This window comes from Lampetra planeri, chromosome 28, assembly GCF_965212315.1.
Source record: "Lampetra planeri chromosome 28, kcLamPlan1.2.h2, whole genome shotgun sequence".
Lineage (NCBI taxonomy): Eukaryota > Metazoa > Chordata > Hyperoartia > Petromyzontiformes > Petromyzontidae > Lampetra > Lampetra planeri.
In genome coordinates this window covers 10,419,017-10,446,419 of record NC_136134.1, presented here as the reverse complement: position 1 = coordinate 10,446,419, position 27,403 = coordinate 10,419,017, and the positions used below count along the sequence as shown (strand labels likewise).

At 54.2% G+C, this 27,403-nt stretch overlaps 2 protein-coding genes and 1 long non-coding RNA gene across 5 annotated transcripts; 2 read left to right on the top strand and 1 right to left on the bottom strand.

Annotated features, from left to right (window-relative positions):
- Positions 1-37: 37 nt before the first annotated feature.
- LOC144728435 (uncharacterized) lies at positions 38-6,805 on the top strand. Its single transcript, XR_013587517.1, has 3 exons — positions 38-4,452; positions 5,078-5,380; positions 6,569-6,805. It is a non-coding gene; the product is annotated as an uncharacterized LOC144728435 (long non-coding RNA).
- On the bottom strand, positions 3,202-11,870 carry NSUN5 (NOP2/Sun RNA methyltransferase 5). The gene is made up of 10 exons (XM_078607879.1): positions 11,558-11,870; positions 8,703-8,825; positions 7,930-8,107; positions 7,513-7,621; positions 7,169-7,307; positions 6,543-6,658; positions 6,030-6,208; positions 5,111-5,363; positions 4,299-4,469; positions 3,202-3,720 (listed from the first exon to the last, which is right to left on the bottom strand). Exons 1-10 carry the CDS (start codon positions 11,648-11,650, stop codon positions 3,498-3,500), a joined length of 1,584 nt encoding a protein of 527 aa, XP_078464005.1. The 5' UTR covers positions 11,651-11,870; the 3' UTR covers positions 3,202-3,497.
- On the top strand, positions 10,317-26,308 carry NOP2 (NOP2 nucleolar protein). Of its 3 annotated transcripts, none has more exons than XM_078607874.1 (21): positions 10,317-10,456; positions 11,745-11,885; positions 12,806-12,922; positions 14,467-14,503; positions 14,960-15,048; positions 15,382-15,468; positions 15,949-16,073; positions 16,832-16,945; positions 17,542-17,597; positions 18,010-18,104; positions 18,599-18,692; positions 19,133-19,238; positions 20,523-20,612; positions 20,822-20,909; positions 21,723-21,863; positions 22,398-22,537; positions 23,072-23,161; positions 23,448-23,570; positions 23,993-24,090; positions 24,677-24,807; positions 25,043-26,308. In XM_078607874.1, the coding sequence occupies exons 3-21, from the start codon at positions 12,811-12,813 to the stop codon at positions 25,642-25,644; spliced, it is 2,418 nt and encodes an 805-aa protein (XP_078464000.1). In that variant the 5' UTR covers positions 10,317-10,456; positions 11,745-11,885; positions 12,806-12,810; the 3' UTR covers positions 25,645-26,308. The 3 variants fall into 3 exon arrangements, with proteins under 3 accessions (XP_078464000.1, XP_078464001.1, XP_078464002.1); XM_078607875.1 differs by having other exon boundaries at positions 10,317-10,499; XM_078607876.1 differs by lacking the exons at positions 10,317-10,456; positions 11,745-11,885 and having other exon boundaries at positions 12,183-12,922.
- The last annotated feature ends 1,095 nt before the right edge of the window (positions 26,309-27,403 follow it).

Genomic DNA, 27,403 nt, shown 5'->3' with positions numbered 1-27,403 from the left:
CGCCCCGCCCCCCTCCTTCCCACCGCCCCGCCCCCCTCCTTCCCACCGCCCCAGTTGAAACCTACTATATTTTGCCACTGGTAAAGGAGGTCTCATAGTGTAAATGCTTACCCAGAGCTCTCAATAGTCTGATAGTGCGCTGTTTTTGAGTTGTACGCCTTTTGGCGTCATCTAGTCCAACACCAATGGAGACTAGGCTCTAAGAAAAGCTGTCTCGGGTGTGGACCAATCAACTTCAAGGACAGTGATTATCATTATCAGAGTTGTTTCTTTTTGTTTGCACTTTGACTGCTTGTACTGTGGTTATTGCAAACATGATTCCTTGTATAAAGGTGTCAGTTTTTGTACCAGTTGAAAGGGTAAAACCCTATTACTATATTTTGCCACTGGTAAAGGAGGACTTTCATACGATTGTGAAATGAAATCACGTGGAATGGAAGACGTAGGAGAGAGTGTGGAGTGGGATGTATCCATCCAGCAATGGGTTGGTGAAGATGATATTTCAGCGTTAAACTTATTATGCCGTGCTTTAAGTCGATTAAATTGATGCGACAAGTTTGAATTACGATTTAACCGGCGGCTTAATACTCACAACGGATAGTTGGTTGAAAGTGGGGGGAAAGGTTAAATATATAGGGCACACAAAAACAGACAAAAGTCTAAACCCACACAAAGTCCTGTTGAGGACGAGGGGAGAGACGAAAACAGATGGAGGAGTTGCGATATCTAAAGATTGACTAACGAGAACTATGCTTCTGTCGTGTCAGCGAGTCGAAAACGAGGGTTGTAGAGGCACCTTCTTTATTGAACACCCACGATCTCGCCTGCACACTCTGCAGTCGCTAGCCGATACACAACACGAGCCGTCTAACATCGACGGCTCTGACCGAGACAGCTAACGGGCTATCTAGCAGCGCAATATCGAGTGAAGGTGACAGCGACGATGGCGACGAGACGATCCAATCCCTAAACCGGCCCCTTTTATGCTACCAGCGCGGCCTGGCTCCGCCCTGGCCACACCTCCCTTCTCGAACCCACGAGCAGCTTCCAGGGGCTTCCAGATGGGGCCCTCCTTGACCCTTGTCCCAGTTCCTCCGCCCTGCCGACACACAGCCGTGTGTATATGCTCACCGGCATGTGCACTCTTTGTCCACCGCAGTTGCTGCTGCTGGTCACCAGCCGGCGCTATTGCACTACACTTCTATGACCTTACATCAACAGGGAAGTTCAACCTCTGTCGGCCCCAACCCTTCCTCTTTAGGCCCCGTGCCTTCCTGACGAGGCCCCACCTCTTGCTGTTGACTCCACACCTTTGTTTTTCAGGTCCCACCCCTTCCCCCCCTAGACACAAAGGAACTCGTCTGTAGCAGTTATTTCCTGGAGGCGATTTTGGCCACGAGCCGGCTAAAAGTCATGCAAGGTTACCATTCAAATGGTGGCAGCTGCCAAGGACGTCAGAAAAGTCTACGAACGTCACTGGCTGCATCCAGAACTGCACATGTTGAAATGTCAATCTGATAAACGCCACGTTGCTCAGCCTTGATCGTGTGTCGGATGAGTGCAGCAACACACCATTAGCCCAAAGCAGGCTGAGCTCTGTGGTTCTCTATATAGTAAGATGTTATAAGGCTATTAATCAGCACGAGACTAAAAGAACACCAAATAAATATTACTTCCAAAAAACAACTTTAAGCAGTGGCAAAACACGCGTTCTAACAAGGACACTCAATTTATTTTGATAATGGTGAAGTTCTGTGCAAATCTAATTACTACTGGCCAAGACTAATTAGAGAATCTATAGAAATTAATAAAAATAATTTAACTTTTTGGATAGCTACTTGGAAGCGAATCGTCAAATAATACGTTGTTTAAATGCATGCTTATACAGGTCACCGTACTTCAATGGGGATTACGGCTATTTTAGAACACACAATCGACAGGGAGTACAAAAACAATGGGCTTGCATAATGCGCATGCATAATGTACGTTGCTAACCATAAAAATAACCCAAATGGCAATGGATATCGATAGTAATTTATATGCATTCATTAATCTCCCCCTGCCCCAACTTCGCGGAAGAGCACACGAGTGATGTTATAACATCTCCCCCTCTATTTAAGGAACGAAACAGGTGGACTTCTCCACAAATCTGGCTGTCGCCTGGTGAAGCTGGTTGTAATTACTGGCAAAACGTCACGGTACTCAGATTGTAAATGTTGTGGCTTGGCTCTCCAACACACAACGCGTTAGTGCTGTGCTAGCGACGAATTGGCATGTTCTGTTTACGTGACAACCCTTACTAGTTGGCTGTGTTGGGTGGTGGCGGGTTTAACGACACATTTATATATTACGCAATATAACCCAAAAAAACCTGCATTATGGATATTGGTCACGAAAGCCTAAGTGTTAAACTGGCTAACCTCTATGGGGAGGATACTTTTCTTCAAACCAGAAAATTGGAAACTCCGAATTAAGCAAATGAAGCGGTCTTCACTGGTATTCCTCAAAAGATGCATAGATTCAAAGATAATACCACACGCAGTTAAAGTAACTCATCACATTAAGTAACTTAAAGCAAATTAATTGTTGCTAAAAGAGAGAATACAGCCGGCTTTCGCCAGCTGTTGCGTCGCTGGGGAGCGCGTTCAGTGCGTGCGGGGGGCACGGGTAGGGTGGCGAGTGGGCGGTGGTTTTTGCCACCACGGGCGCCGCTAAAACGGTAATAAAGAAAATGAAACGAAATAAATAAGAACAGAGTTGAAGATGAGGAGAACGGGGGAGGGCGAATGGAGAGGTGAGGAAGGGAGGAGTGAAATATTTTGCCGACGGTGGGAGCAAGTGGTGTCAGCAGCCAGCTGCAGCGGCGCTTTCGCCATCTTGCGAGTGTTTATTGAGCAATTAATGAGTAAGATTAACATGCGAGAGGAAAGCGGAGCACCCAGAGAAAACTCATGCAAGGGGGCCACATTGGGGGCCACATGATCCCACACAGATGGAGCAGGTGGAGTCCGCATATGCCATACTGCCTTCTCCTGGCGAGCCAGGGTATGGCTCATCGACGTCTACAGGGATTTTCACGTGAACCACCAACCCTCACCTCCACGAACTGGACTATGGGCCACGTCATAGCCGCCACGTCCCGGATATGCGCCAACGAGCCCAGCAATCAACCGAGTAGCAGATAGACATCGCACAGGGCAGTTCCAACCGGCGGCGCCAACCTTTATTTTGAGCAGAACGGACCGAACCACACGGACCATAAAAACTAAATCGTCACAACCAACTGGAGACAGAACCTCACACGACAGCTTGCAGAGGGACCTGGTAGAACGAGGCTGTGTTGTGGCCGTGTGGCGGCGAGGGAGGCTGTGTTGTGGCAGAGAGGGAGGCTGTGTTGTAGTAGCGGAGAGCTCTTAAGGACTAGAAGTGAAGGAGTCCTCTCCGGGCTGGGACGCCAGGGCGGCACGTTCCAGTTCAACCGACTCCCCCCACGCGTCTCATGTGCTGTCCGCACACGCCTTCCGTTTATTTTTGTTCCGGTTCCTTTTCTTCTTCTTCATCTTTCCACCTTCTGTCACACCGCTCTTCACCGAGCTCTCCATTCCACCTCCATTCGCCTCCTCCTCCTTCTCCTGCTTCTGCCCGTCGGGACAACCGAGGTCCCGACGCAACTCCAGAGAGGGGACCGCCGTATCAACATCTCCACCACCGTTGCCTCCCCTGGGGGAGAGACGAACATTAGGACACGTGTTGAGTTTCAGATAAAAAATATTTCAGTTTTCGAGATTTTCAGATAATTTGCACGAGTAATTAATCACAATAATTATGTACATTCGGTATGTGCTCTATCACTGTTATCGCGCAAGGCTATCCTGACAAAGACGCTATTGTTAAACAGACACAATCCGCAGTAGTTTGACAGTCGGGGGCGATGCTGTGATGTGTAATCCCAGTTCAGTAATTTTCAGTGTAATTTTTTAAAATGGAACAAATTTGGACCGTGTCGTTGGCATACAATGGCCGACTGTTCGAATGGCATCACGGGGATCTTAGACGTCCACTGCGAGTGAATTAGACGACAGAGTTAGTAAAACCACATGGACTAAGTTCAAACAACTGAGCCGCTGAAGACGACGCGACCACCGCACGTAGCGGATCGTCGGACGTCGCAAACGCCGAAATCACATCGGAGAGCTACGTGGCGTGGCCGCGAAAGCGTACGTTTGTGGCCTCCAGTGGTAATAACGGACGTGAGCCCAGAGCGAGGGGGCTCGCGGTGAAGGGACCGAGCAGCTCACCCTCCAGGTTTGACGAGATCACCGCCACCACCGCCCCCCACGTTTCTCTCGAACAGAGCGACGAAGAAGCCGTGTGTGCGGTCTTCGTGCGGGTCGGCTCGCACGCAGCACTCCGCCCCGGGGAACACGGGCAGACCGCGGCGACGCCACTCAGGCAGGATGTGCACCAGCCTGCACGCAGCAGCATGACACACACGCGCGCAGATACCCACAGCGTCACACACACACGCTCCGCAATCCGGCCAGGTGGCTCGGCGGTAGAGCTAGCAGCTGCGAAAGTTCAAATCCTGCTCCAGGAGTTGACTCGTCGCATCCATCCCTCCGGGTTCAATGCAATTATCAACACCGGAATGTATCACATGACTAGTAGTATCTGCAACCATATTGGGAGGTATACAAGATGTGGTGTGCTGGACACGTGTATTTTGTGCGTCGACACACACGCGTGGTGTGGTACCATCACAAAGACAAAAGATCCCCCGTTTAGCCTTCACACACTTTTGGAGCAAGTGCTGTTAGCGAGCACATGTGGAAGCCAACACGGCACACGAGTGGGTGGATAGCCAGCACAAACGCCCGACCGCCTTTGTCTCCCTTGTGGCGATGTTTACACATCTCACCGGATAACTAATTTGAGGCTGAGTCGACCTAGGATAGGCTCAGCACCGGTTCGGATAATCGTCACTGGTGTTGGTGGCCATGAGCAAGAACCCGACTCAGGTCGCCAGGTCCGTAGTGCGGCGCGCTAACCGCTGCACCGCCGCTCCCCACCCACACAGACGTGTGCGTGCGCGCAGTGCAGCGACACGTGCCTGAAGGCCCCCGCGGAGTCGGCGAGCGCCTGCCGCACCACGTCCTCGTTCTCCTGTTGGTGCACGGAGCACGTGGAGTAGACGACGCGCAGCGCGGCCGGGAAGCCGAGAGCGTGGCGCAGGGCTCGGGCCTGGAACGCGCTCAGAGCCCGCAGGCGCTCCTGCGAGCTGGCCGTCTGACCAGCGCCGTTGACGCCGCCGCCGCCGCCGTCGCCGCCCCGGTCCGCCGCTCCGCCCATCCGCCCCACCATGCCTGGCGCAACAAGAGCCGTGGGTTGCACACAGTTATTTAGTTACACTGCAGGAGGAGGAATCCGACGAGTTACAAAGCTCTTTTTAATAGATGTCCAGTAGGGGCGGGTAAGAACGTTACAACAACAAACAGTACCAAAACACGATAGCAGTGCAAAGGATAGGAAAGGTAAACAAATCACTTAAAAATATACACGTAAAAATAAACTATTTTTTTATCTTACCAGGTAAAGCCCACCGAGGAATTAACTTATATTTAAGAAGCTACCTGGCTATCACAAATGGCAGCTCAACAAAAGTGGTGGCCGCAGTTTGCAAGCGCGACGGAGGGCGATCGCAAACCGGCCATGGAATAATTCCTCGTCCGCCGGGGTCAACGATTTCAAGCCGGGGAAGGACGACGGGGAGGGGGGGCGGGGGTGGTGGGTCGCGCAGACTGTGGCGTGGATACCGTTTAGGAGAAGTTTTTAATGCGGCAGGGGAAAGTCGGCAGCGCGTTGCGGTGACCGAACGCACGAGTGCCCCCGTGAACACGGCGGTTGCTGTTGACGTAGCGGATGGGGGTGCATGTGTGGGGAACGGTGACGCAGTGGTTAGCGCACTGCTCTACGAAGCCGTCGTCCCGGGTTTAATTCCATCTATCTTTGTCTTTGGGTGGGGCTCTCACCGGATCCGCTGCACGAGGGGTCCAGCAGCACGTACTGCACCCTGGCGTAGCTCGCGTCGTGTGGATCGAGAGCGAGGAAGTCGGCGCACTGCAGCCGGTGGCACGAGACGCCGGCGCGCAGGAGCTGCGTGCTCATCGTGGCGACGCGCTCAGCCGACAGATCCACCGCCAGGATCTTCCTGCAGTGGGCGGGTGGGCAGGTGGGCGGGCAGGCGATCGGGGCGAGCGACGCCGGCAGGGAGGTGGAGGGGCAGGCGAAGGGAGAGATGGGAGAGGAGAGAGAAAAGGCGGGCACTCCAGTTTCACTCATTCATGGAGTTGGTCAAAGGTCCCAATATAAGACCACAAAGCTTGGGCAATTATTGCCGCCTGTTGCAAGTCCCTCCGAATCCTCATCTTCTCGCCCCTCTGAGAGGGAACAAAAACTACACGCTATCATGGTGTGCGTTTATTTATTCGGCCCGCGCACGGGTTGGAGAGCGTTAACCACGAAGTGCGACGGACTGCACCCACCCCTTGTTTTTCATGATGGCGGCAAGATGGCTGGTCTTGTTCCCGGGGGCGGCACAGCAGTCGAGCACCTGGGAGCCTGGGGGAGGCGCCAGCACGAACGCCGGCAGGCAGCTCGCCTGCGGCGTGGAGGGGGGGGGGAGATGGGTGGGGGGCAGAGGGTCGAGGGCCATGAGCAAGGACGACATCATCGCTTCATCCGGTCCGCGGCCGATGTGAGTACTCGCGGTATTAACGTTCATTACATTCGCTGTTAACATTAATTGTGCCGTTAATTTACGTTCTGTAACTATCGGTTGACGTTCTTATACTTTGAGACAATCCACGGACGAGCGAGTGGGCCCGACCACCACCAGATTCTCTCTCAACTTTTCAACGCTTTAATTGTCTCCGTCATGTAATCAAGTTACGACAAGTCTCATCTTACAGCCAGACTTTCTCGAAAGCTATCAGTCGATCGGTACTGCGGCTCCAAGGTTACATTTCGAGTTAAGAGTTCGAGCCAGAGCTGAACGGCCACCCAGCCTGTGCCACGAGGAACTGAGACTCAGTCACGCATCGAACACACACACACGACGCACACACGACGCACACACGTGTGTGTGATGCACGGCTCGGCGAGCGCACACCTTGTCCTGCAGGATGATGTTGCCGAGTTTGTAGAGCTGGTCGTCGTGGAGGTCCGTTTTTGGAGGAAAGACGAGGACCTCCGGGACGTCGATGTCTCGCGCAAACCTCTTGCCCTTGAGGTCATCAAGGGCCTGTGCACTGCGCGGCAGAGAGTAATTGACCAGAGCTGGGACAAATTATTTTAACAGAATCGATGCGATTATGGGAAGGTAGTCGGGGGGGGGGGGGGGACGGTGGGGGGGGAAGGTGGGGGGGGAAGGTGGGGGGGGAAAGGGGCCAACCCAGGAGCGATTCCGATAGAGAGCCGGCCACCGTCGTTGGGCCGTGCGCATCGCGGCCTCACCAGTCTGCCGCGCCGATGAAGGTGAAGCCCTGCCTCTTGAAGTAGTCGACCGCGTCGTCCACCGTCGTCTTGAGCGTGTTCACCCTCGCGTACCGCGGCAGCAGAATCTCTGAACGAGAGCAAAGACAGAGATCCCCATCCACCACCGCGTAGGTCCACCAGCACCGAGTCGGCATTATCTAAATTGCGATCTCGCTGGCCCGGTGGTAGAAGCGAGAGACTCGCAATCGTTCGAAAGGCTGAGAGTTCAAAGCCTGGTTGAGGGGGAAGTTGATTCCGCACCATCATCCCACTGTCTGGGGTCAATAAATGTGAGTACCGCATTGTGGAGAAGGGAATCAGGGTGGGGGGAGGTGGGCGGGCGGGGGTGGAGGGTATGGGAGGAAGTGAGGGTAGGGGGGGCAGTAGCAGGCTGACCTTTGGTGGCGGCGCGCCCCCCCACTGCGGTGAGCAGGTCCAGGTTGGTGCTCACGCCGTGACGGACCTTCATGCGGGCGAGCGCCGAGCCCAGCTCCGCCGCGTGGCGCTTCATCATCACCTTCCACCGCCCGCCGCACTTCACCCCGTGGCCCAGCAGCAGGTCAAACACCAGCAACTGTGCCCCACCACGGCCGGAAGAGAGACGATAAGGATTAGCGCTCGTCACGCTCTCAATAGTGTTTAATGCGATGGTTTCATACGTACTGGCGTCGTTGTCGTCGATGCAAATTGCATCTCTGACAATCACCGAAGAACGACAGAGAAGCAGGAAGGCCGCAACCAGACATCGAGCCGGCGATAGCAGTAACTGCCCAAGCGTGGCAGTGCTATATATATATAAGATGTTTCAGCCAACTGATGAGTTGTTTATGGATGTGTGGAGGAAACCGGAACACCCCAGCGTAAACCCACACGTGCGAGGGGGTAACACGCCATCCAATACAGACGGGACAGATATTATTCCGCACTTTGCTGTACCGCCTTCTCCCGGCGAGCCAGGGTAAGGGCACCCCCTCGATGCTCACGGGAAGGGAATTTTGCAACATTTGCGCGATCCGCCAACCCTCGCTGCCTTCACAGTGCTAGATTATATTACAGGCCATGTGCGTAGCCACCACCGCCCGCCACCACCCCTTCTTAGACACGGCACACCCCCCCGTGTCCTACGAGAGGCCCTCTGCCCCCCCCCCCTGCCGAGCACTGGCGCCCACCTTGGCGAGCTGCCTGTCGAGCCGCTTCTCCGAGCGCAGCAGGCGGCTCGACTCCAGCAGCTGGTGCAGCACCGGCTCGTAGCGCAGCACGCCGCACACCAGCGCGTACAGCTGCTTCACGTTCTGTCGTAGGGGAGGGGAGCGGCGGGGGGGGGGGGGGTCAGGTCAAGGGACGGCAAGGATAAACGGAGAAGTTAAATAAAACTTACTCCATCCATCCGTACCCCTTGCAGGGTTCTTGAATAAAAGATTTCAAGTCGGTTTGAAAGCTCTGCTCCTTGCATTCCTTGAGAACTTCTGTAATCCTAGTGAAATGAGAATTAGGCCCAGGAATGCATCACTGAGTTATGAAATTAAACTGATAATCAGGAAACATTTTTATAATTTGATTCGTATCAACACCTCCCCCCCCCACCATGGATATATATAAAAAAGACATTGGGTGCTGTCTCCAACTCCTAACCGCTCTACCGCTCTGGTCTCAATGTGGACAAATTGAACTACGAAAACTCTCCAGCGGAAGGTGTAACGACTCAATGGTCCCATTCACAAACACAGAGGAGGAGGCATCATCACAGCAGCGATGATGCATCACACTCCACAACTACCGACGCAACCATCTGGCTCATCGAGCACCTCAAAGTGAAATGATAGTTGTTGCTCAACGTCAGCCGTATTAAGAAGTTGACGATAGGGATATGAGGAAGGGCCATTGACCAAAACGTCGTCTATTTTACGCTTTTCCCTTTAGGCCCCCAGTCAGTGTGTTGACTAATGTGTTGCGTCTGTTGTTCTTCTGTCGGCCGGTTCCAATAACACTGCCATGCTCTATCCACTGCTGCACGACCCATCTTAACGGTGCAAACCACGCGGTCAGTGTTAAGCCGACGTGAAGTCATCGAGGCATTAGTGCTCCTCTCCTGCTTACAGAGCTGAGCCAGTGGTGGACATTCCACATTTCTATGGTGGGGGGGGGGGGGTAGAGTTTATCCACAGGACACCCACTGTTGATTTCCCCCACAAAGTGGTACTGTTTATCGAGCCTGGAGGGGATGATGGGCTGAGTCACCCCCCTGACATTCACCTTGTAATCCGATAGCTCTACCACTGGGCCACCTGAATTTTGCACGGTGTGGAAAATCTTCACACTCAGTAATACTCATAATAAACGTTTTTGGGTTAGATCGCGTTGTTTATAAATGTTGTGGATTCACTCAACACACCGGTGGGCTAAAGTAGTGAACTATTTGTCTTTTGTCAACGTGACACTTTTTTACTGATTGGCCGTGTCGGGTGGTGGAGTGTTACGACACATTTATAAATAACGCGATCTAACCCAAAAAAGTTTTATATGAGTATTGGTCGCGAAGGCCTAGGTGTTAAACTGACTCAGTAATACAAAATAACTCTGGCGTGAAACTCATGCAGCTGGATTAACACTGGTCTGGAAGAAAAATGTGCGCGTTAATTCACTGAAGGGAGTGTTTTGCGTATACATTTGTATTCGTTATGAACCAGGAATGATAAGCTATACCACTGTGTCCTCTTAACACTGCGTCCGCCATGTGCTTACAGGGATATCGCACAAGGAGTCCACAAAGACAACACCCGCACTGCACTGCTGATGAAGGCCCCCTCTCCTCTCAGCCCAATCGCCATCTCTGCAACGATCCAGCCCGCTCCGATCTCATCGCTCCGTCTCCACGGTCGACGGCGGAGTTGTTCGTTTCTCCACGACCACCGCCGCTCACTCCGTGGGTTAAGTCTCGACCAGGGGCCTTCCTTCCTGCCCAAAAGGTCCCAACGTTGGCATGTTTACTGGGTTATTGTAAGGGCGCCACGGTGGCTCGGAGATGTTAACGACCTCGCCTGGTGTACAGGAGGGACATGGGTTTGATCCCCGACCCTGGCGCCTGTTGTTTAATCGGAGTTTGCGGTTCAATCTTGATTTGAAGCTTTCGTGGCTGCAGGAATCCATACTCTTTGGTTCTTTCAGCTTTCCAACCTGATGACGGACGCTTGTGTTGCGCCTGAATCGTCGTTATTTATTTTATACCTACGTGACTTTACCGAAAGAACCAAAGAGTATGGAGTTTGCGGTGTCTCTTTCCACGTGGTCGCGTGGATTTTTCTCCGGGTCCTCCGGTTCTCTTTCCACTCCGCATTTAGAATGAACACCACGCGTTTGGAGTAATGTGTCTGCTATACATTTCCACGTGTTGATGATGTTGATGATGATACGCCGTTTTCTTGAGCTATCATTTGTGATAGCCAGGTTGCTTCTGAACAAAACGAGCATGTGTAGCTCACAGTGGGCCTTACCTGGTGAAATAAAACACAGGGCGATTCAAAAAAAATGTTAACACTTTCGAGAATTTGCAGCAATACCACGAGATATGTGCCACCGGACAATGATGGTGAACAAGTGGAGACTAGATTTGAAGCTTTCGTGACTTCAAGGATTCATACCCTTAGGTTTTTTCGGTAAAGTCACGTAGGTAAAATAATAATAAAAAGAATAGAAAGAATAATAGAAATAAAATAATAAAAATAATTGTGTTTTTTTTACATTACATTCGTTATCACGTAAGGGTGTATTATCCCTTTATTTTTTTCCCATTTAAACTCTAGTCCCATATAAGTGTTACCATTTTTTAAGCACCCTGTAGTTTTATTTTAGTTTTCGTATTTGGGCCTCTCTAACGACTCGCACAGAGATCCACGTGGAGGAGGGGGGGGGGGGTTGTTTAGGGGGTTCGTCCCGAGCCGGTGACCCAAGTTGAACCCCCTATCAAGGTGATAGGCGTTCAGGTGAGAGTAGGGGGGGTCGTGGTAGGGCCCCCCACTCGATCTACCTTGAAGCTGCTCCGGTAGACGAGGCTCTTGAGGGAGCCCTCCTTCCTCTCGGCTCGCTCCAACACGGACATCGCCTCCACGTACAACGCCATGGCACGGCACGAACCACGTGGACTTGTACCGACGTTCTCTCTTCTCCGTCTCTGTGTGTCTCTCTCTCGCTCGCTCTGGTTTTGTATTTGTCAGAGAGAAACCTGCCGCTCGTTGGAGAGACGCCGCGGAGATGATTCGAGCCGAGAGGACCACCTCGACTGCGGTTTCCTCCCTCTCGGGGTCGTGGAAGAGGCACATGGGGGAGGAGGCGGTCTCGAACCTTCATTTCTTCCGGTCTCATGAACCTCCCACATCCCCCCCCCACCCCCCAACATTTACATAATCATCAGCAATTAGTCGCGATCGATACGACAAAGCTCTCGGCCTTGGCAACGATGTTGAGGAGGGTGCATCCATGTATTGCTACTCTTAGGTTTTTTTCGGTAAAGTCACGTAGGTAAAAAATGTGAAATAAATAATAAACATAATAGAAAAATGTGATTTCTTCTTTTATTTCTATTATTTCTTCTATTATTTTTATTTTTTATTTATATTATTTATTTTTTACCTACGTTACTTTACCGAAACAACCTTAGAGTATGAATCCTTCCAGTCACGAAAGCTTCAAGCCCCATGTATTTGCATGCAAATGCTGAAAATTGGCCCCACGCCAGCCACTGGAAGCCGCTACAAGCGAGAACTTTTGTTTTGTACGGAGTATTTTAACATTTTAAAAAGTACATTTGTATTATGCTGAGAAGGCGTCAGAATCCAAATCACTTTAATCGACCCAAACGCCTTTATTATGCAGATTAATGCGGCGGTGGTGGTGATGGTGCGTTGTCCCTGGTGTGCAGGCACAAGCGTGGCACGACATTTGTAGGAAACCAACACAAACTAAAATAATGGAACGGCCACGTCTCATTTACGTGTCACGAAAACGGGCCATTCCCCGAAACGTCGCCTTCTCGTATATATTTGTTCTTCTTCACATAAATATCCACGTGTGTGTTAATACGCTGGGGGGGGGGCTTCATTAATGCATCGCACGCAGCATCCGGAAGCGGGAGACGCGCAAGGAATTGTGGTTCCACGTGTCCCCCCTCCTCCTCCTCCTGCTGCTGCTCCTCGCTCCTGCTGCCCCGTGGCTGCCGCTGCTGCTGCTGCCCCCCACTACCCCCCACCCAACACCCCCTGTCCGACCAACATCTAAGGAGCCATGGGCAGACGTCTCGACCCCAGCAAGAGGGTCCTCAAGGGCCCCGGGAGAAAGAGCAAGAAGCAGCGCGGAGCGGAGACCGAGGTGGCTTGGGCCCTGCGCAAGGACCCGGGTGAGAAACGTCGCGGGGTGGACGCAGGCGAGGTTGGTGGCCTTAGGCCCCAACCTCGCTGGGACGGCTCTCGTACGGGACGGATGAGGCGGCCTCATTTGTAGCGGACGAGGGGAGCCGAGAGGGCCACTCTGGCTCCGCGTGGCCACGGTGGGCCCTAGTCTCGGGCCCACGTGTGCCACGTTTCCCAGTGTCTCGTCGCGCTGTGTGACTCGTCTTTGCTGTAACAAGTGACCCCGCGTGGCCACGTCCCGTGGGAACCCATCGATCCCGAGTCTGCGTGACCCCCCCCCCCCCCCCCATATTTAGGTGTTCCATTATCTCCCGACTCCCATGGGCGACCGCTCGACTCCGTCCCCCCACCCCCGTTCCCGTGGTCTGGCGAGGCTTGGTTCAAATTGTAGCATTGTGCATATAAAATGTGTTGGGCTGGGATTTACAATTTTTCTATTACGATCACTTCGATTACTCGACTAATACAAAAAAATATATTTGGGCCAAAAAATTAACCTCTGCACACGTGCCGCTGGACGGGAGGTGCCGGGCAGCGCTTTTGGTCACCTGATAGCGTTATCAGCCGCGTCACGATGGGTGTGGCTTGCAGAGGGTTTCCCACCTTCGGAAGGCAGGATGGTTGAGGGGGTTTCCGCTGTGTTTTTTAAGGGGCCCAATTTAATCCACCACAGACAAAGTCTGTTACAATTTCTGGACGATAGAGCCGTGCCACTGATGTTGAGGCCGCCATATGAATACCTCATTAGGGTAAGCATTGATACCTCTTTATAACCGAACCGTGTTGGGGCCGTCCCAAGTCAGTCTGATGCAGCAGCTCAGGAGGCGACAGGTTTTTTTCCACTGCCAAAACAGAGCTTTTCCATATTCTTGGTTCTTTCGGTAAAGTCACGTAGAAGGGAAATAATAAAAATAAAACATAATAAGATAATCCTCACGATGGTTCGGCCGCAACGCAAGCAGCCGTCCTCAGGCGAAGAACAGGGCTGTCGGAAAGACAGCGTCCTAATGAACACTGCTAAGCTTGGCAGCGTATTTTTAAGCTGGGTCGGAGGAGAGAGTCTTGACAAAGAAGTTTACATATCAACAGAGGAATTTAGCATATTGATGACAAATGCAGATATGGGATTAGTCACTACTTGTGGAATGTGTAGGTGGTGGGGGGTCTCAAAGTCATATCGTGCTAGTATATTATGTAGGATTAGCAGTGATAAAGGGAGGGAAATAGGATTAGCAGCAATAAAGGGAGGGAAATTTTAATAGTAAAGAGCTGCAGCAGCCAAACCACCGCGTATCAAGAGCTTTGCCACTGATGTCGCACACAACGAACTACACTCGTTGAGGCGCACGTTATATTAAGCGCACAAATAATAATAATGTGATCTCCATTCCATCAAATTAAACTCAAAATTGAGTGGCGCTGAATTGGAGTGGAAGCGAAAATCGGGAAGCCAGAGAGCGATCGCACAGGATGGTAACTCGGCGGCGTGAGAAACTGGTGGATTGTGGGTAACGCTGTCCTCTGCTTGCAGGTGTGGAGGTGAAGCTCTCAAGTCACGGGCGGAAGAGGTGAGGCACGCACATCACGCAGTCGCCCTTGGAAAAGTTCTGTCTGCTGCTTGATGAAGTCCTCCCTCCCCATTTCGTTGCCATCTCACGGGTCCGGCGATAGCCACACATCCAATCGTCTTTCAGTGTTAACGTCTGGCGATTGCTCTCACAGCACATCGACATGCCACATGCACTGGACTTTATTTTTAATTGGCCCTGTCAGGTGGAAGAGGTTGTACGACACACATTGGCATTTTTATCACGCGGCGGTCTGACCCAAAACTCAATTATGAGTCCGGTTTAAACGTGTCTGCGTGTACGTGTGTGTGCGTGTTTGTGTACCTCTGAGTGTGGTTCTGACCACCCACCCTCCTGTGTACCGTGACGACCTTCATAGGTGTTCATCAACAGCATTTGGTCCTACAGTCTGTTAATGCTATACGGGCGGATCTTTTGTCTGATTCTTTTGTTTAGAGCTGCAAAGCGTTTTGCCAAGGAGGTCCAGAAGGTTGAAAACAAATCTGGATTTTCCAAACCCAAGAAGCAGCTGCTGAGTGTTGGAGGTGAGTGTGACCCCACGGGCCCCGGATCGCCACCCCGGATCTCACCGCCACGATTTTCTTGGACCTGGAGAAATCCCCCCCCCCCCCCCCGGCGGTGGCTTCTGCACCCATGCTCATTTGCTATGAAAAAGGTCCGCTCCCTGAGTAATCTTGTCATGGCGAGGGGGCGATAACGCTCGTAACCATGATCCAACGCGCCTGACCGCACTCACGTTGTTGGGAATGACTCGGCCCCAGTTAATGGAGCCCGGCTCTCTCTCCTCTCCTTTCTCTTCTCCTCTCTCCTCCCTTCTCTCTCCCTTCTCTCTCCCTCTCTCTTCCTCTCTCCACCAGTGACCCAAGATGACGAGGACGACGACTCCACGGGCGATGGCGCGGCTGGCTCCGACGAGGAGTTGTCGGGGGCCGACTCGGCAGACGGTACGCACTGCGGTGAAGGTGGCGCGGGTGCCTGGGTGTGATCGCACGATGATGAGGGTAATGAGGTTGTGATTGGTGGGAGGGTGGGGGGGGGGTGAGATGAGAAGAGGTGGCGAGTTGCACGATGGGGTGGTGGATGATAAACCTATGAGGTCCCAGTCAGAGTGGCGGGCAATGAGGTCGCAGGCCGAGTGGCGGGCAGTGTGATGAAGTCAAGGGTGACGTGGTGAGGTTACGGATGATACGATGAGGTTGTGGGTGACAGAGTAAGAAGGTGGGCGACACGACGAGGTGGTGGTGAGTGACTCGGTGAGAAGGTGGGCTACACGGCGAGGTGGTGGTGGTGAGTGACTCCGTGAGAAGACACAACGGGGTGGTGGTGGTGAGTGACTCGGTGAGACGGTGAGCGACACGGCACAATGCACGAGTGTCGCACGTTCTTCAGCGCCGCTACCCCCCGCCCCCCCCCCACCCCCACAGACGCCATCCTGGAGGTGAAGAGGACCAAGGTATACAGCGACGAGAACGCCGCGTGGCTCACGCCCGCCAAGCGCAAGCGGCTCGATGACGACGATGATGATGATGACGACGATGATGACGAGGAGGTGGGTGGGAGCTGCGCGAACAGCCTGGGCTGGCGTGGGTAAAGCGGGGCAACCGTTCCGCTTGCGCTGCTGCCACTGCTGCACCTGTGCATCACACGTCCTGTTTGTGACGGCTGTTAATATTCAATGCAAAGTTTAGAGTGGTTATGCGTTAGCTCTGTAGGTCCATCCGTCATGTGCTATGAAGCAGGCCCATTGCTCGTTTTAAATCCTTTATATTAAGTTCACTTGCTTGCTTGCTTGCGCGCTTACGACCGTGAAAATCTTTCGGTCGTTTTTTAACCCACTTCCCGTGATCCAATCGAGCTGACATTTTGCACACAGACTCGTTGTGCGTGACAATGTATTTTCGTGAAAACATGTTTCCAAAATTTTACACTTTTTAGGAAAAAAAAAATTTCACTAACACAATCATATATTTTTCCTAAACACAGAAAATTATTCAAGAAAACAACAAAAATGTACAATATAAACAATCATACAAAAACTGAAAACCTTATAATCCTTATATACGACTTTCCTTATATTTAATTTAAAATACCAATGTGATAAAAATGAAACTCTTACTCGAGAAAAACAGAAATGAATAATAAAATAAAACCGATGCCACGCATATAAAGGATTTATAGTGAAAAACTTTGTTTTTACGGGTTAATTTTTTAAATAATGGAAAGCGCTTGAGAATCCATGTGTGTGCATGGTTTTTCTTCTATTTTTGTTTGTTAATTTGCCGCGTGCCTCTTAAAATGTCTCCGTAGTCCGACCTGGAGAATGGGGGCGAGGGGCTGTGCGCTGATTTTGATGGCTCCGATGATGACGACGATGATGATGAAGACGATGAGGGGGAAGGTGACGAGGATGGTGATGATGAGGTTTGTATCTGCACATCTCTTGGTCCAAGGGTCGTAGTGTGGTTAGACGGATAAGTGTAGTTTGGTGGGTGAGTATAGTTGCGATTAGAGGCCGGGTGTGAGTGTGTGATAGGGTTAGAGGTCGCATGTGGGGGAGTGTGATGGGGGTTAGAGGTCGCATGTGGGGGAGTGTGATGGGGGTTAGAGGTCGCATGTGGGGGAGTGTGATGGGGGTTATAGGTTGGGTGTGGGTGAGTGAGATGGGGGTTAGGGGTCAGGTTTGGATGAGTGATGGGGTTAGAGGTCAGGTGAGTGTGATGGGGTTAGAGGTCGGGTGAGTGTGATGGAGTTAGAGGTTGTGTGTGGGTGAGTGATGGGGTTAGAGGTCGGGTGTGGGTGAGTGATGGAGTTAGAGGTCGGGTGTGGGTGAGTGATGGGGCTAGAGGTCAGGTGAGTGTGATGGGTTAGAGGTCAGGTGAGTGATCGTGTTAGAGGTCGGGTGTGGTTGAGTGATGGGGTTAGAGGTCGGATGTGGGTGAGTGTGCGGTCACATTTAGAACTCTGGAGCGGTGGTTCTGTTTTCGCTGGGGTCATGACCTCTCTCCCTGTGTCCTCAGCTCCTGCCAATCGAGAAGGCTGCGAAGAAGCAGAGAAGTCGAATGGAGAAGGCCAAGTGAGTCTGCCCATCTTGTGACGTCACCGGGCTGATGGAGGGAGATAGGTGGCGGCACGGGGGGTGGCCAGGGCGAGACGTGGGTGGGGGGGGGGGCTGGGCAGTTGGGCAGGGCTGACGAGAGGAGGTGGTGGCGGGGTGTGTGTATGTATTTATGTATGTGGAACTTCTTTCGCACCGTACGTAGCCAACCGTGCTAATCAGAAGTGCGGGGGAAGGGGTGGGAAAGGGGCTAAAGCTGTACCTGGGGGCCCAAGCCCGGGGTGGGGGGGGTGGAGGGGGGGGGAGTTTCCTTACAAGGTAAAAAGCGATGTTTTTCATCTGCCCGTCAGTTTGGTGGGTAAACATCGCAGCCATTCCCATGATCAGTGTTCAATGTGGGGACGATGCTCGTGGTCCGTGCCGCGTGCAGGAAGCTCCTGCAGGAGGATGAGGACGACATGCAGACCAACATCGTGGAGAGCGAGCGCTTTGTGCTGCCCAGCGGACAGGAGATCGAGAAGGAAGATATCCTTTACGCACACGCACCCGCCACTCGCTCGAAAGCGCTTCCCCCCCAGACATTCGTGCTGTCGGCTACGTGCCCCTTTTGAAGTCCAGGCTCAGAGCTGCGTCGATCGGATTTCATTCTCCCACCATCTGACATTTATTTTTCCCAGCCACCACGAGGGGCGATTGTACGCAACGTGAAAACGCATCGGGGTGCCGTGCCCCACACGACCGAGCTAACACACAGTTTCTGTCCATGGCTACCATCGGTGGACGAGTAGACGTCCGAACGAACCGGTGCTGGGCCACCGCATCCCTTCACCCACCCACAGTAGTGGACCTACTAGAGGGCTGGAGTAGGTCTTCACCCAGTAGTGGACCGACTAGAGGGCGGGGGTAGGCCTTCACCCAGTAGTGGATAGACTCGAGGGCTGTTATCACACGTGCACCACCGTCGTCGTGGGCGCGGCGGTGGGACTTTTGCGGTTCTCTCCTTGACGCTGGCGCCGCACCCGTTCAGCCGCCCGACCTGCAGGTCATCCACCAGCGGATGCAGGACAACCTGGCGGTGCTGGGAGACTTCACGAACCGGCGCGAGCCGGGCAGGTGAGCCGCGACGGCGTGTTTGGGGCGACGCTGCTCGTGCAAGCGCGTGCGTTACGCGTGTGTACGTGTGTGTATGCTTGTGTACGTGTGTATGTATACGTGTTGAACTTCTTTGGTACCGCATGTAGCCTACCGTGCAAATCGGGGGTGCGGGCTCATTGTAGGGAGCGGTGGCGCGGCGGTTCGCGGTGCACTGCGACACAAACGCGGCAACCCGAGTTCCGATCCCCGCTCTCGACCAAATAACGGTGACGGCAAATATCTGAACCGGTCTTGAGCCTCCTCCCTTAGGTTGACTCGACCTTAAGCGAGTACCTGCCGTGGTGTGTACATTACATCGGCACTGGGGGAGAAAGGTGCTCGCCAACAGCACTTGCCCCTTAAGTCTGTTTAAAGGCTACATGGGTGATCTTTGTCTTTGTGACGCGTGTTCGTGGCAGGACCCGGGAGGAGTACCTGGAGCTCCTGAAGCGTGACCTCGCCATGTACTACAGCTACAACGACTTCCTCATGAGCCTCCTCAGCGGACTCTTCCCCCTCTCAGAGGTGTGCGACGTTGTTGTGTGACGTTGACGTCATGTTTGGGATCTACTTGTGCGATGTCGGGTGGTGGTTGTGGCTGTCTGTGGTGATCGAGCGCTGTGTTGGGGGGGATCGCACCGTACACATAGATGTCGCTGTGAAACTCCATTCCCTTCGGCTTAGCCAACGTGAGCAGAGATGCCTCGTACTTGTGTGAACAAAGCAGATAACTTCTGCTGTGTTTGTGGTGAAGTAACTTTTGTATCACAAAAGCGCAGTATGACCACAATGGTTAAGGAAGCCTATCACCTTTATTTTGGCCACAAAATTGGAGATCAGGACAAGATGTGGGCCCCACACACATGCTGCAACACTTGTGCAAAAAACATCTTCGCCAGTGGTTGAACAGGAAAATTAAATCTATGCCTTTTGCAGTGCCAATGATTTGGAGAGAGCCAACAGATCATATCAGCAATTGTTACTTTTGCATGGCGCCTCCAGTTGGGAAAGGTGTGTCAAAGAAAAAAAAGTGGACTGCATTATCCAAACATCCCATTAGCTATACGCCCAGTACCCCACTGAGAAAGACTCCCGTTCCTGATGCACCAGAATCATTATCACTTGAGTCAGACGAGGAAGAGGATTAAACTTCCGGTCCTGAACCATCAAGGTCACATCACCCAGATTTTCTCCCATCATCCTCCTCCTCTGAACCACACCTCATAACAAGGTGAATTGCCCACGTGATTCCGTTGGCCACGGTGAGCATGGCGAGCGATTTCACCAGGACATTGCAACAATGGAGAAACGCCGTCGGGGCAAATGGAGCCCATCAATGCCTGCAGACTATTGCTGGACAGTGACACGAGATGCTCCATTTAATGAATACAAGAGACAAGCCAAGAATCCCCGAGTAGACACTGAATAGGGACTAAACTACGTACTTATATAGACATAATAGTTTTTTGCCTTTTGTTTCATAATACATTTTATTTATATAACCCTTTTGCTGATGTTTAAAGTGTTACAGGAACAGGACAGGTGACATGTTATCATGTAAAGCAACCATAAACACACGAAAAGACCGAGCCTTACAATTTATGAGTAAAACTCTACTATCTACACAATATACATAGACGTAAAATGTAAAAACGTATATCTTGGGAACAGTAGCCAATCGGTTGTTTTGATTGTCATATTTGAATTCAGCACATGAAATGATTATCAAATGATAATCCCTTACGAGGTGGACGCGAGACGTGTTTGCGCCGCTCATCTCGTCACGACTTTTTTTGTCGTCGCCCTCAGCTCATCGAGTTCCTGGAGGCGAACGAGGTGCACCGGCCCGTGACGATCCGAACAAACACGCTGAAGACGCGGCGCAGAGAGTTGGCTCAGGTACGGACACGCAAGGAGACACGCAAGGACACACGCGCGGTGTGCGTGAGCGTACGTGCGTGAGCCGCATCGCGTTCCCGTGGAACACAACGCGCGTGCGACGTGGCACACTCCCGCGCGGCGCAATGCTTGGCCTCGTGTTCACCTGCGTCGCACCATTTTCAGTGTCGCTCACTCGCCCCCCCCCTCCCCCTCTCTCCTCCCCCCAGGCTCTCATTAACCGGGGCGTGAACCTCGACCCCCTGGGAAAGTGGTCAAAGGTCGGCCTCGTCATCTTCGACTCGTCGGTGCCCGTCGGTGAGCATCGCCTCGTGGCTCTCGCAGCCCCGAGTTCAACCTGAGGGGGGGTGGGGGGGGAGGACACCGTGCGTGCAACATGGCTGCGCGCCGTTGCCCGCGCGTCGTTGCCCGCGTGTGTCCGTTGGCCACGGTGGGGGTGGGGGGGGGGAAGTTGCACGCGGCTCGAGTGAAAATACAGAGCGACTTTGTTCCGACCGGAAATTTGTCGTAATCGATTCGATACACAGTCACGAACCCACTTGCTGTCCTTCCGATTGCCGGCTACTGCACCGTACGGTCCAGCAGGCTTGGGGGGGAAGTTCGTTTTCACAGAAGTCCGTGCAATCCACCAACCTTTGCCGCCGAAGCGCAGGATCACAGGCGTCGCATAGCCACTACCATCACGCCCGGTGCAAGTGCCCGGTCCTCGTGTGCGCGTGTGTACGTGTGTTCATGTGCACGCTTGTGGACGTGCGTGCGTTTTGATCGGCAAAACAGTGGTGCAGCGGGTAGCACGCTGCGCTACGAACGCAGCTACTCAAATTTGATTCCCGCTCATGGCCAACAACACCAGTGACGAATATCTTTACCGGTCCTAGGCCTCCCCTAGGTCAACTCGTCCTCGAATGACTTACCTGGTTGCGACGTGTAAATATCGCCACTGGGGAGACAAAGGTGGCCCGGCGTGTTGCTGGCCACCCCCCCCACCCCGCCCCCCCCCCCCCCGTGAAGCGCCGTGCCGGCCCGCGTAGCCGCTCACTTGCGGCACTTGCCCCGACGGCCTGCCGAGGTTATCGGGGTCACCTTTGTGTTTGATTTGCGGGCGTGCAGGCGCCACCCCGGAGTACCTCGCCGGGCACTACATGCTGCAGGGCGCCTCCAGCCTGCTGCCCGTCATGGCACTCGCGCCGCAGGAGAACGAGAAGCTGCTGGACATGTGCGCCGCGCCCGGCGGGAAGACCTCGTACGCGGGTAGGGAGAGTGGGGGAGGGTGGGGGGTGGGGAGGTGGGGGGGTGTGGGGGAGGAAGAGTAGGTGCGTCCGTCAGGGTTATGGCGAGGTCGTGCTGCCCAGGTCGCGCTGACCGGGGCGCTCCGGTGGTCAATTCCTTTTATTTTACTTTCATTACTTTTAATGTTTTACCTACGTGACTTTACCGAAAAAACCTGAGAATATGGTCAATTCCTGTTTGTTCAATAAAACCACGAGCCCTGGCCAAGGGGGGGGGGGTTCTGACCGCACGTCACCGGGGCTGGTCACCAGGGGCTCGCCAAGAGGACCGCGCGTTCACTGTGCGGGCATTAACGACGCACTCACGAACCGTCATGCGTGCGTGCGTCCAGTCGGGTCAGCTGACACGTGCAGCCAATAGATGGCGCTAGAATGCCCTCGGTACAGTCTCAGAGCGTCGCGTTTGAATCCGAACTGCCTCTGGGCCCAGCCACTTTGACTGCGACTCTCGCCTAATAAGTCGCACTCCTACCCCTGTTCACCCCACCCCCCATAGCCCAGCTGATGAGGAACACGGGGGCGATCGTGGCCAACGACGTGAACTCGGAGCGGCTCAAGAGTGTGGTGGGGAACCTGCACCGCCTCGGCGTCACCAACTCCATCGTGTGCAACTACGACGGCCGGACCCTCGCCAAGGTGGGACCTCGGGGGGGCGGGGGGGGGGCGGCAGGGGGAGGGGCGGGGGGGGGGGTGCGGCAGGGGATGGGTCGGGGGGGGGGGAAGGGGGGATACATTTACAGGGCGTGCCCCTCCATGCCAGCCACGTGACACTGTTGGCATAGCTGCCCCCCTCCCCTCACCTCAACTTTATTTGTACCCAGCTCTACACCCCAAACAATGCCATAACCCCCAACCCTAACCTCAAGTCATACTCTTAACTGTTCTCCAGCCCAAACCCTACCCTAACCATACCATAACCCTACCCTACTCTTTGGCTAACCCGACTCTAACCCAGCTTAACCCCAACCCATACTCTGCCCGAACCTAACCCTACCCTAATTCCACCGATAACCCAGCCCAACTCCAAACCTATCCTCATGCCGTACCCCAACTTTACTCCAAGGCATGCCCTACCATAACCCGACCTCAATCCTACCCGCCCTTCACACACAACCCTTCCCTCACCCCAACCGCGTCCTGACCCTGCGCTCTCCGTCCCCCGCGGTGCAGGTGATGACCGGGTTTGACCGCGTGCTGCTCGATGCTCCCTGCAGCGGCACTGGCATCATCTCCAAGGACCCATCCGTCAAGACCAGCAAGGTGTGAGCGCGTGTGTGCGAGCGCGTGTGTGCGAGCGCGTGTGTGCGAGCGCGTGTGTGCGAGCGCGTGTGTGCGAGCGCGTGTGTGCGAGCGCGTGTGTGCGAGCATGCACGTCTGTCTTTTTACGTTTTTTGGGTGCATGTGGGCATAGGTGCTGGCCGCCCACCCCATTGTGTGCCGTGTCCAACGGTCTTCCCTGCGTGTCTCCCCGCATCTCTGTCCGTGTCTCTCCGCGTGTCTCCCCCCCCCCCCCCCCCCCGTGTCTCCCCACGTGCCGGTCGCGCAGGATGAGAAGGACATCCTGCGCTGCGCTCACCTGCAGAAGCAGCTGCTGCTCACGGCCATCGACTGCCTGGACGCAGCATCCACCACGGGGGGGTTCCTAGTCTACTGCACCTGCTCCGTCACGGTGAGGCACAACGCTCGCACCACACGCAGCAGCGCCACGCACGCAGGGCATGCCGGGCATGCCGCACCGTTGCCTCACTCTGATGGACTTGTGTGTGCAGTGGGGCGAGTGGTAGTGTCGTGGTTAACGTGCTGTGCTATGAACCCGGCAACCCGAGTTCGATTCCCACTTATGTCCAACACCGGTAATAATGATCTGAACTGGCCCTAGGCCTCCCCGACGTCGACTCCGTTTCAAATGAGTACCTGGTGCGGTGCCTAAGTAAACATCACCACCGGGGAGACAAAGGCGGCTGGGCGTGGCGCTGGCCGCCCACCGCCTCCTGCGCCGTTCCGGTCTGCATAGGTGCTCGCGAACAGCACTTGCCTCAACAGTCTATTAAAGGCCATATGGGGGATCTTTGTCTGTGGTGGGCCGAGCAGGTGGAGGAGAACGAGTGGGTGGTGGACTACGCGCTGCGCAAGCGCAACGTGAAGCTCGTGCCCACGGGCCTCGACTTTGGCAAGGAGGGATTCACGCGGTACGTAGTGGGGGGCCCCGAGCCCCCCGGCTGTTTGATCACGTGTCCGCTTATGCGTGATTCGTTTCGTGTCCGCTTATGCGTTTCGTCACGCGTGTCTCAATGCGTAGCTTGTACATGTGTGTGCGCGTGTGCGTGTGTGTGCGCATGTGTGCGTGTGTGCGCGTGACTCATCACTGTGTGCGCTTGTGTGCGTGTGTGCGCGTGCGTGTGACTCATCGCTGTGTACGCGTGTGCGCTTGTGTGCGTGTGTGCGCTTGTGTGCGTGTGTGCGCGTGCCTCATCACTGTGCGCGTGTGTGCTCTTGTGTACGTGTGTGCGCTTGTGTACGTGTGTGCGCTTGTGTGCGTGTGTGTGTGTGTGACTCATCACTGTGTGCATGACTCATCACTGTGTGTGCGTGTGTGCGCTTGTGTGCGTGTGTGCGCTTGTGCGCGCGTGTGCGTGTGTACGTGTCTGCGTGTGTGCGCGTGACTCATCACTGTACGTGTGTGCGCTTGTGTACGTGTGTGCGCGCGTGCGCGCGTGCGCGTGTGCGCGTGTGTGCGCGTGACTCATCACTGTGTTCGTCTCCGCGTGCACGCAGCTTCAAGGAGCGCCGCTTCCACCCGTCGCTGAAGCTGACGCGGCGCTTCTACCCACACACGCACAACATGGACGGCTTCTTCGTGTCTAAGTTCAAGAAACTCTCCAACGACATTCCCAAATCCGCCACAGGTGGGCCCCCCCCCCTCATGGGCACTACACGGAGGGGTGGCCGCGACGTTGACACGACTGCCATATATATAAAAAAAAACCCGCCCACCACACGCGCACTGACGTTCACCGTCACAACCGGCACGCGATGATAACGCTGCGCACACGCGCGTGGTAAACGCCAGCTACAGCCAATGTTGGCGTGTGTTTCGCACTGTTGGATCAACGTTGGACCGACGTTCCACTATCATTTCAGATGCCCGTGATGTGGAGCTCTTCATGGACGAGCAGGACGACGACGACGAGGTTGGCTCGGGGCCCGACCCTGCCGGGGCATCAAAGAAGGCCGCTGCCACGGCCGCTGCCGCCGCCAAAAATGGGATCCACTCGGCAAAGACAAATCACATGAACAAGAGAAGACGTCTCAACGGCGGGACGGACAACCGACCCGGCCCAAAACAACCACCGAAACAGCAGCAGCAGTCTGGACCGGGACGGGGGCACAAAGGGCAAACTGCGAGGCAGCAGGGAGGGCAGCCGAAAGGACAGTCCGCTCAACGGCCGCCCGCCAGCAAGCTTGCAGGACACATCGGCAATGCTAATAATAAGGGGAAGGCCGTGGGGAAAACCACGTTAAAGGTTGCAGGCAGTGCCACCAGGATTCCTCAGGTAGGTAAGGCTGCGTTCAGGGTCACAGGGAAGGCGACCGGCAAGCCCAGCGGCGTTAAGGCCGGAGGTAAATTTGGTGGGAAGAAGTCGGCAACGCCGACCAGAAAAGCCGGGGCCAGCCCTGGGCCCGGCAAGTTCCCTTCTCCCAAACAATTCCGTAACAAGAAGGGCAAGCCTGCCAAGGTTTAGAGGTCGGAGGTTAAGGGGGGGCGGAGTGCGGTTGCTTACTCTTTTTTCCACTGCACAACTGAGCCGTGCCGTGGCTGTACCAAACAAGTCTGGCGCGGCTCAGAAGGCGCTAGGTTTTTATTTTCAACTGCAGGAGCCGAGCCGTGCCGTGCCGCCGACGTGCCCATAACGAATGAGTCGAGACACGTGTAGATGATGCGGCGACGACACGTCTTTCACGGCGTACTGACACCGCACGCACAAACGCATTATTATGCCCGCCGCCCCTGGCCCTGCTTGGCCCCCTGAGCCAGCTTCAGTCGTCTTGTGAGGTCGGCGTATTACGGTTTTCATTCTGGCTCTGCTCGGCAAATAGCCAGTGGACAACCACCCGTATACAGCGAGGGCTTGGCGTCAGGCTCGGCTTGGATGTGCCAGTGGAGAAGGATGCGAGTGACGATTGCGCGACGCTAAATCATCGGCCGCGTCGGAAGTGTCCGCTGAAGCCGGGAGTCTCGATTGTCGTCGCCGACGCATGCCGCGCGGTGTTGATCGGTCGCTCGAAATGAGATTCGTCTACGGCGCATCCTGCTCGGCTTAAACCCCGTTCGGATTAATTAATAATATTTTGACTCCTGCTGCTGTGCATTTAACGGCGGTGAGAATAAAGACTTTTATGTAGAGAGTGGGTGTGAACCTGTTTGTGGGTGTGTGTGCGTCATGCCAAGGTGGCACAGGGGAGCACAGGTGGTGCATCTATTCATCCCACCATTTCTGGCCGCTCCATGTGCTGTAAAGAAGGGGAATTGCCCGAAACGTCGCCTATTATATTTTGTCCGGCGCAGCAGTTGAAGCAAACGGATATACGCCTAAATTTCGATTTAAAGCTTTCGTGACTGCAGGGATTCATCTTCTTGGTCCTTTCGGTAAAGTCACGTAAGCAGCCGTCCTCAGGTGAGGACGGCTGCTTGCGTTGTGGCCGAAACGTGAGAATTATTTTATTATGTTTTATTTGTATTATTTTATTTCCCTTCTACGTGACTTTACCGAAAGGACCAAGAAGATGGGGTATACGCCTCTTAAATGCTTCTGCCATCTCCAGCAAGATACATATCGATACACCACGGTCGAACGGCAGGTAGCGTGGGACGAGTAGGCCCAATACCGCATGGTGACCCATGTGTGCGGACGGTGACCTCCGCTAACCCCCAAGCGCACCCACGTGACCACGCCGACCTCGACTCCCCTTCCATTGGCCGTTGGGCAATTGGGACACACCCACGGCTCGACCAATCGGAGCGCTTCATATGTCGGGACAGGTAATTTGAAATCGGCGGCGATGGAGTCTTTACGATTTTATTGGCGGCGTCGCATCGGCTTGAATACCCAGTCAGATGTTGACTCGCTCATGTTGTTTGTGTTAGTTGTGTACGGTTCTATTTTTAGCTCGAGGGGTGTGGTATCACGTGACAGGCGACGTCCTCCCAGTCCCATTGGTCGGTTGATTCGCGCCCCCTTGTCTGTGATTCGTCCATCGGCACTCGGCGTGTGGGGAGGGGGGAACCTTGGCAGCCATCTTACTCAGGGGCGGGGAGGGGATTCTCGTGACGTCACGACACCGGTGGGTGGGGGTGGGGGCCTGAGCAGCCATCTTACTCAGGGGCGGGGATTCTCTTAACGTCACGACACCGGTGGGTGGGGGTGGGGGCCTGAGCAGCCATCTTACTCAGGGGCGGGGCACTCCGAGGGATGTCGCGGTCCATCCGCTCCGTGTTAGCGG

Excerpts from the sequence above, each read along its gene's own strand:
- NSUN5 (XM_078607879.1), bottom strand. The coding sequence starts at position 11,650 with ATGGCGTTGTACGTGGAGGCGATGTCCGTGTTGGAGCGAGCCGAGAGG. Across the intron at positions 7,622-7,929 it reads GGGGCGCGCCGCCACCAAAG|AGATTCTGCTGCCGCGGTAC; the intron begins GTCAGCCTGCTA and ends GCTCTCGTTCAG. Across the intron at positions 6,209-6,542 it reads GCCATCATGAAAAACAAGGG|GAAGATCCTGGCGGTGGATC; the intron begins GTGGGTGCAGTC and ends CGCCCACTGCAG.
- NOP2 (XM_078607874.1), top strand. The coding sequence starts at position 12,811 with ATGGGCAGACGTCTCGACCCCAGCAAGAGGGTCCTCAAGGGCCCCGGG. Across the intron at positions 20,910-21,722 it reads CGACTCGTCGGTGCCCGTCG|GCGCCACCCCGGAGTACCTC; the intron begins GTGAGCATCGCC and ends GCGGGCGTGCAG. Across the intron at positions 21,864-22,397 it reads CGGGAAGACCTCGTACGCGG|CCCAGCTGATGAGGAACACG; the intron begins GTAGGGAGAGTG and ends CACCCCCCATAG.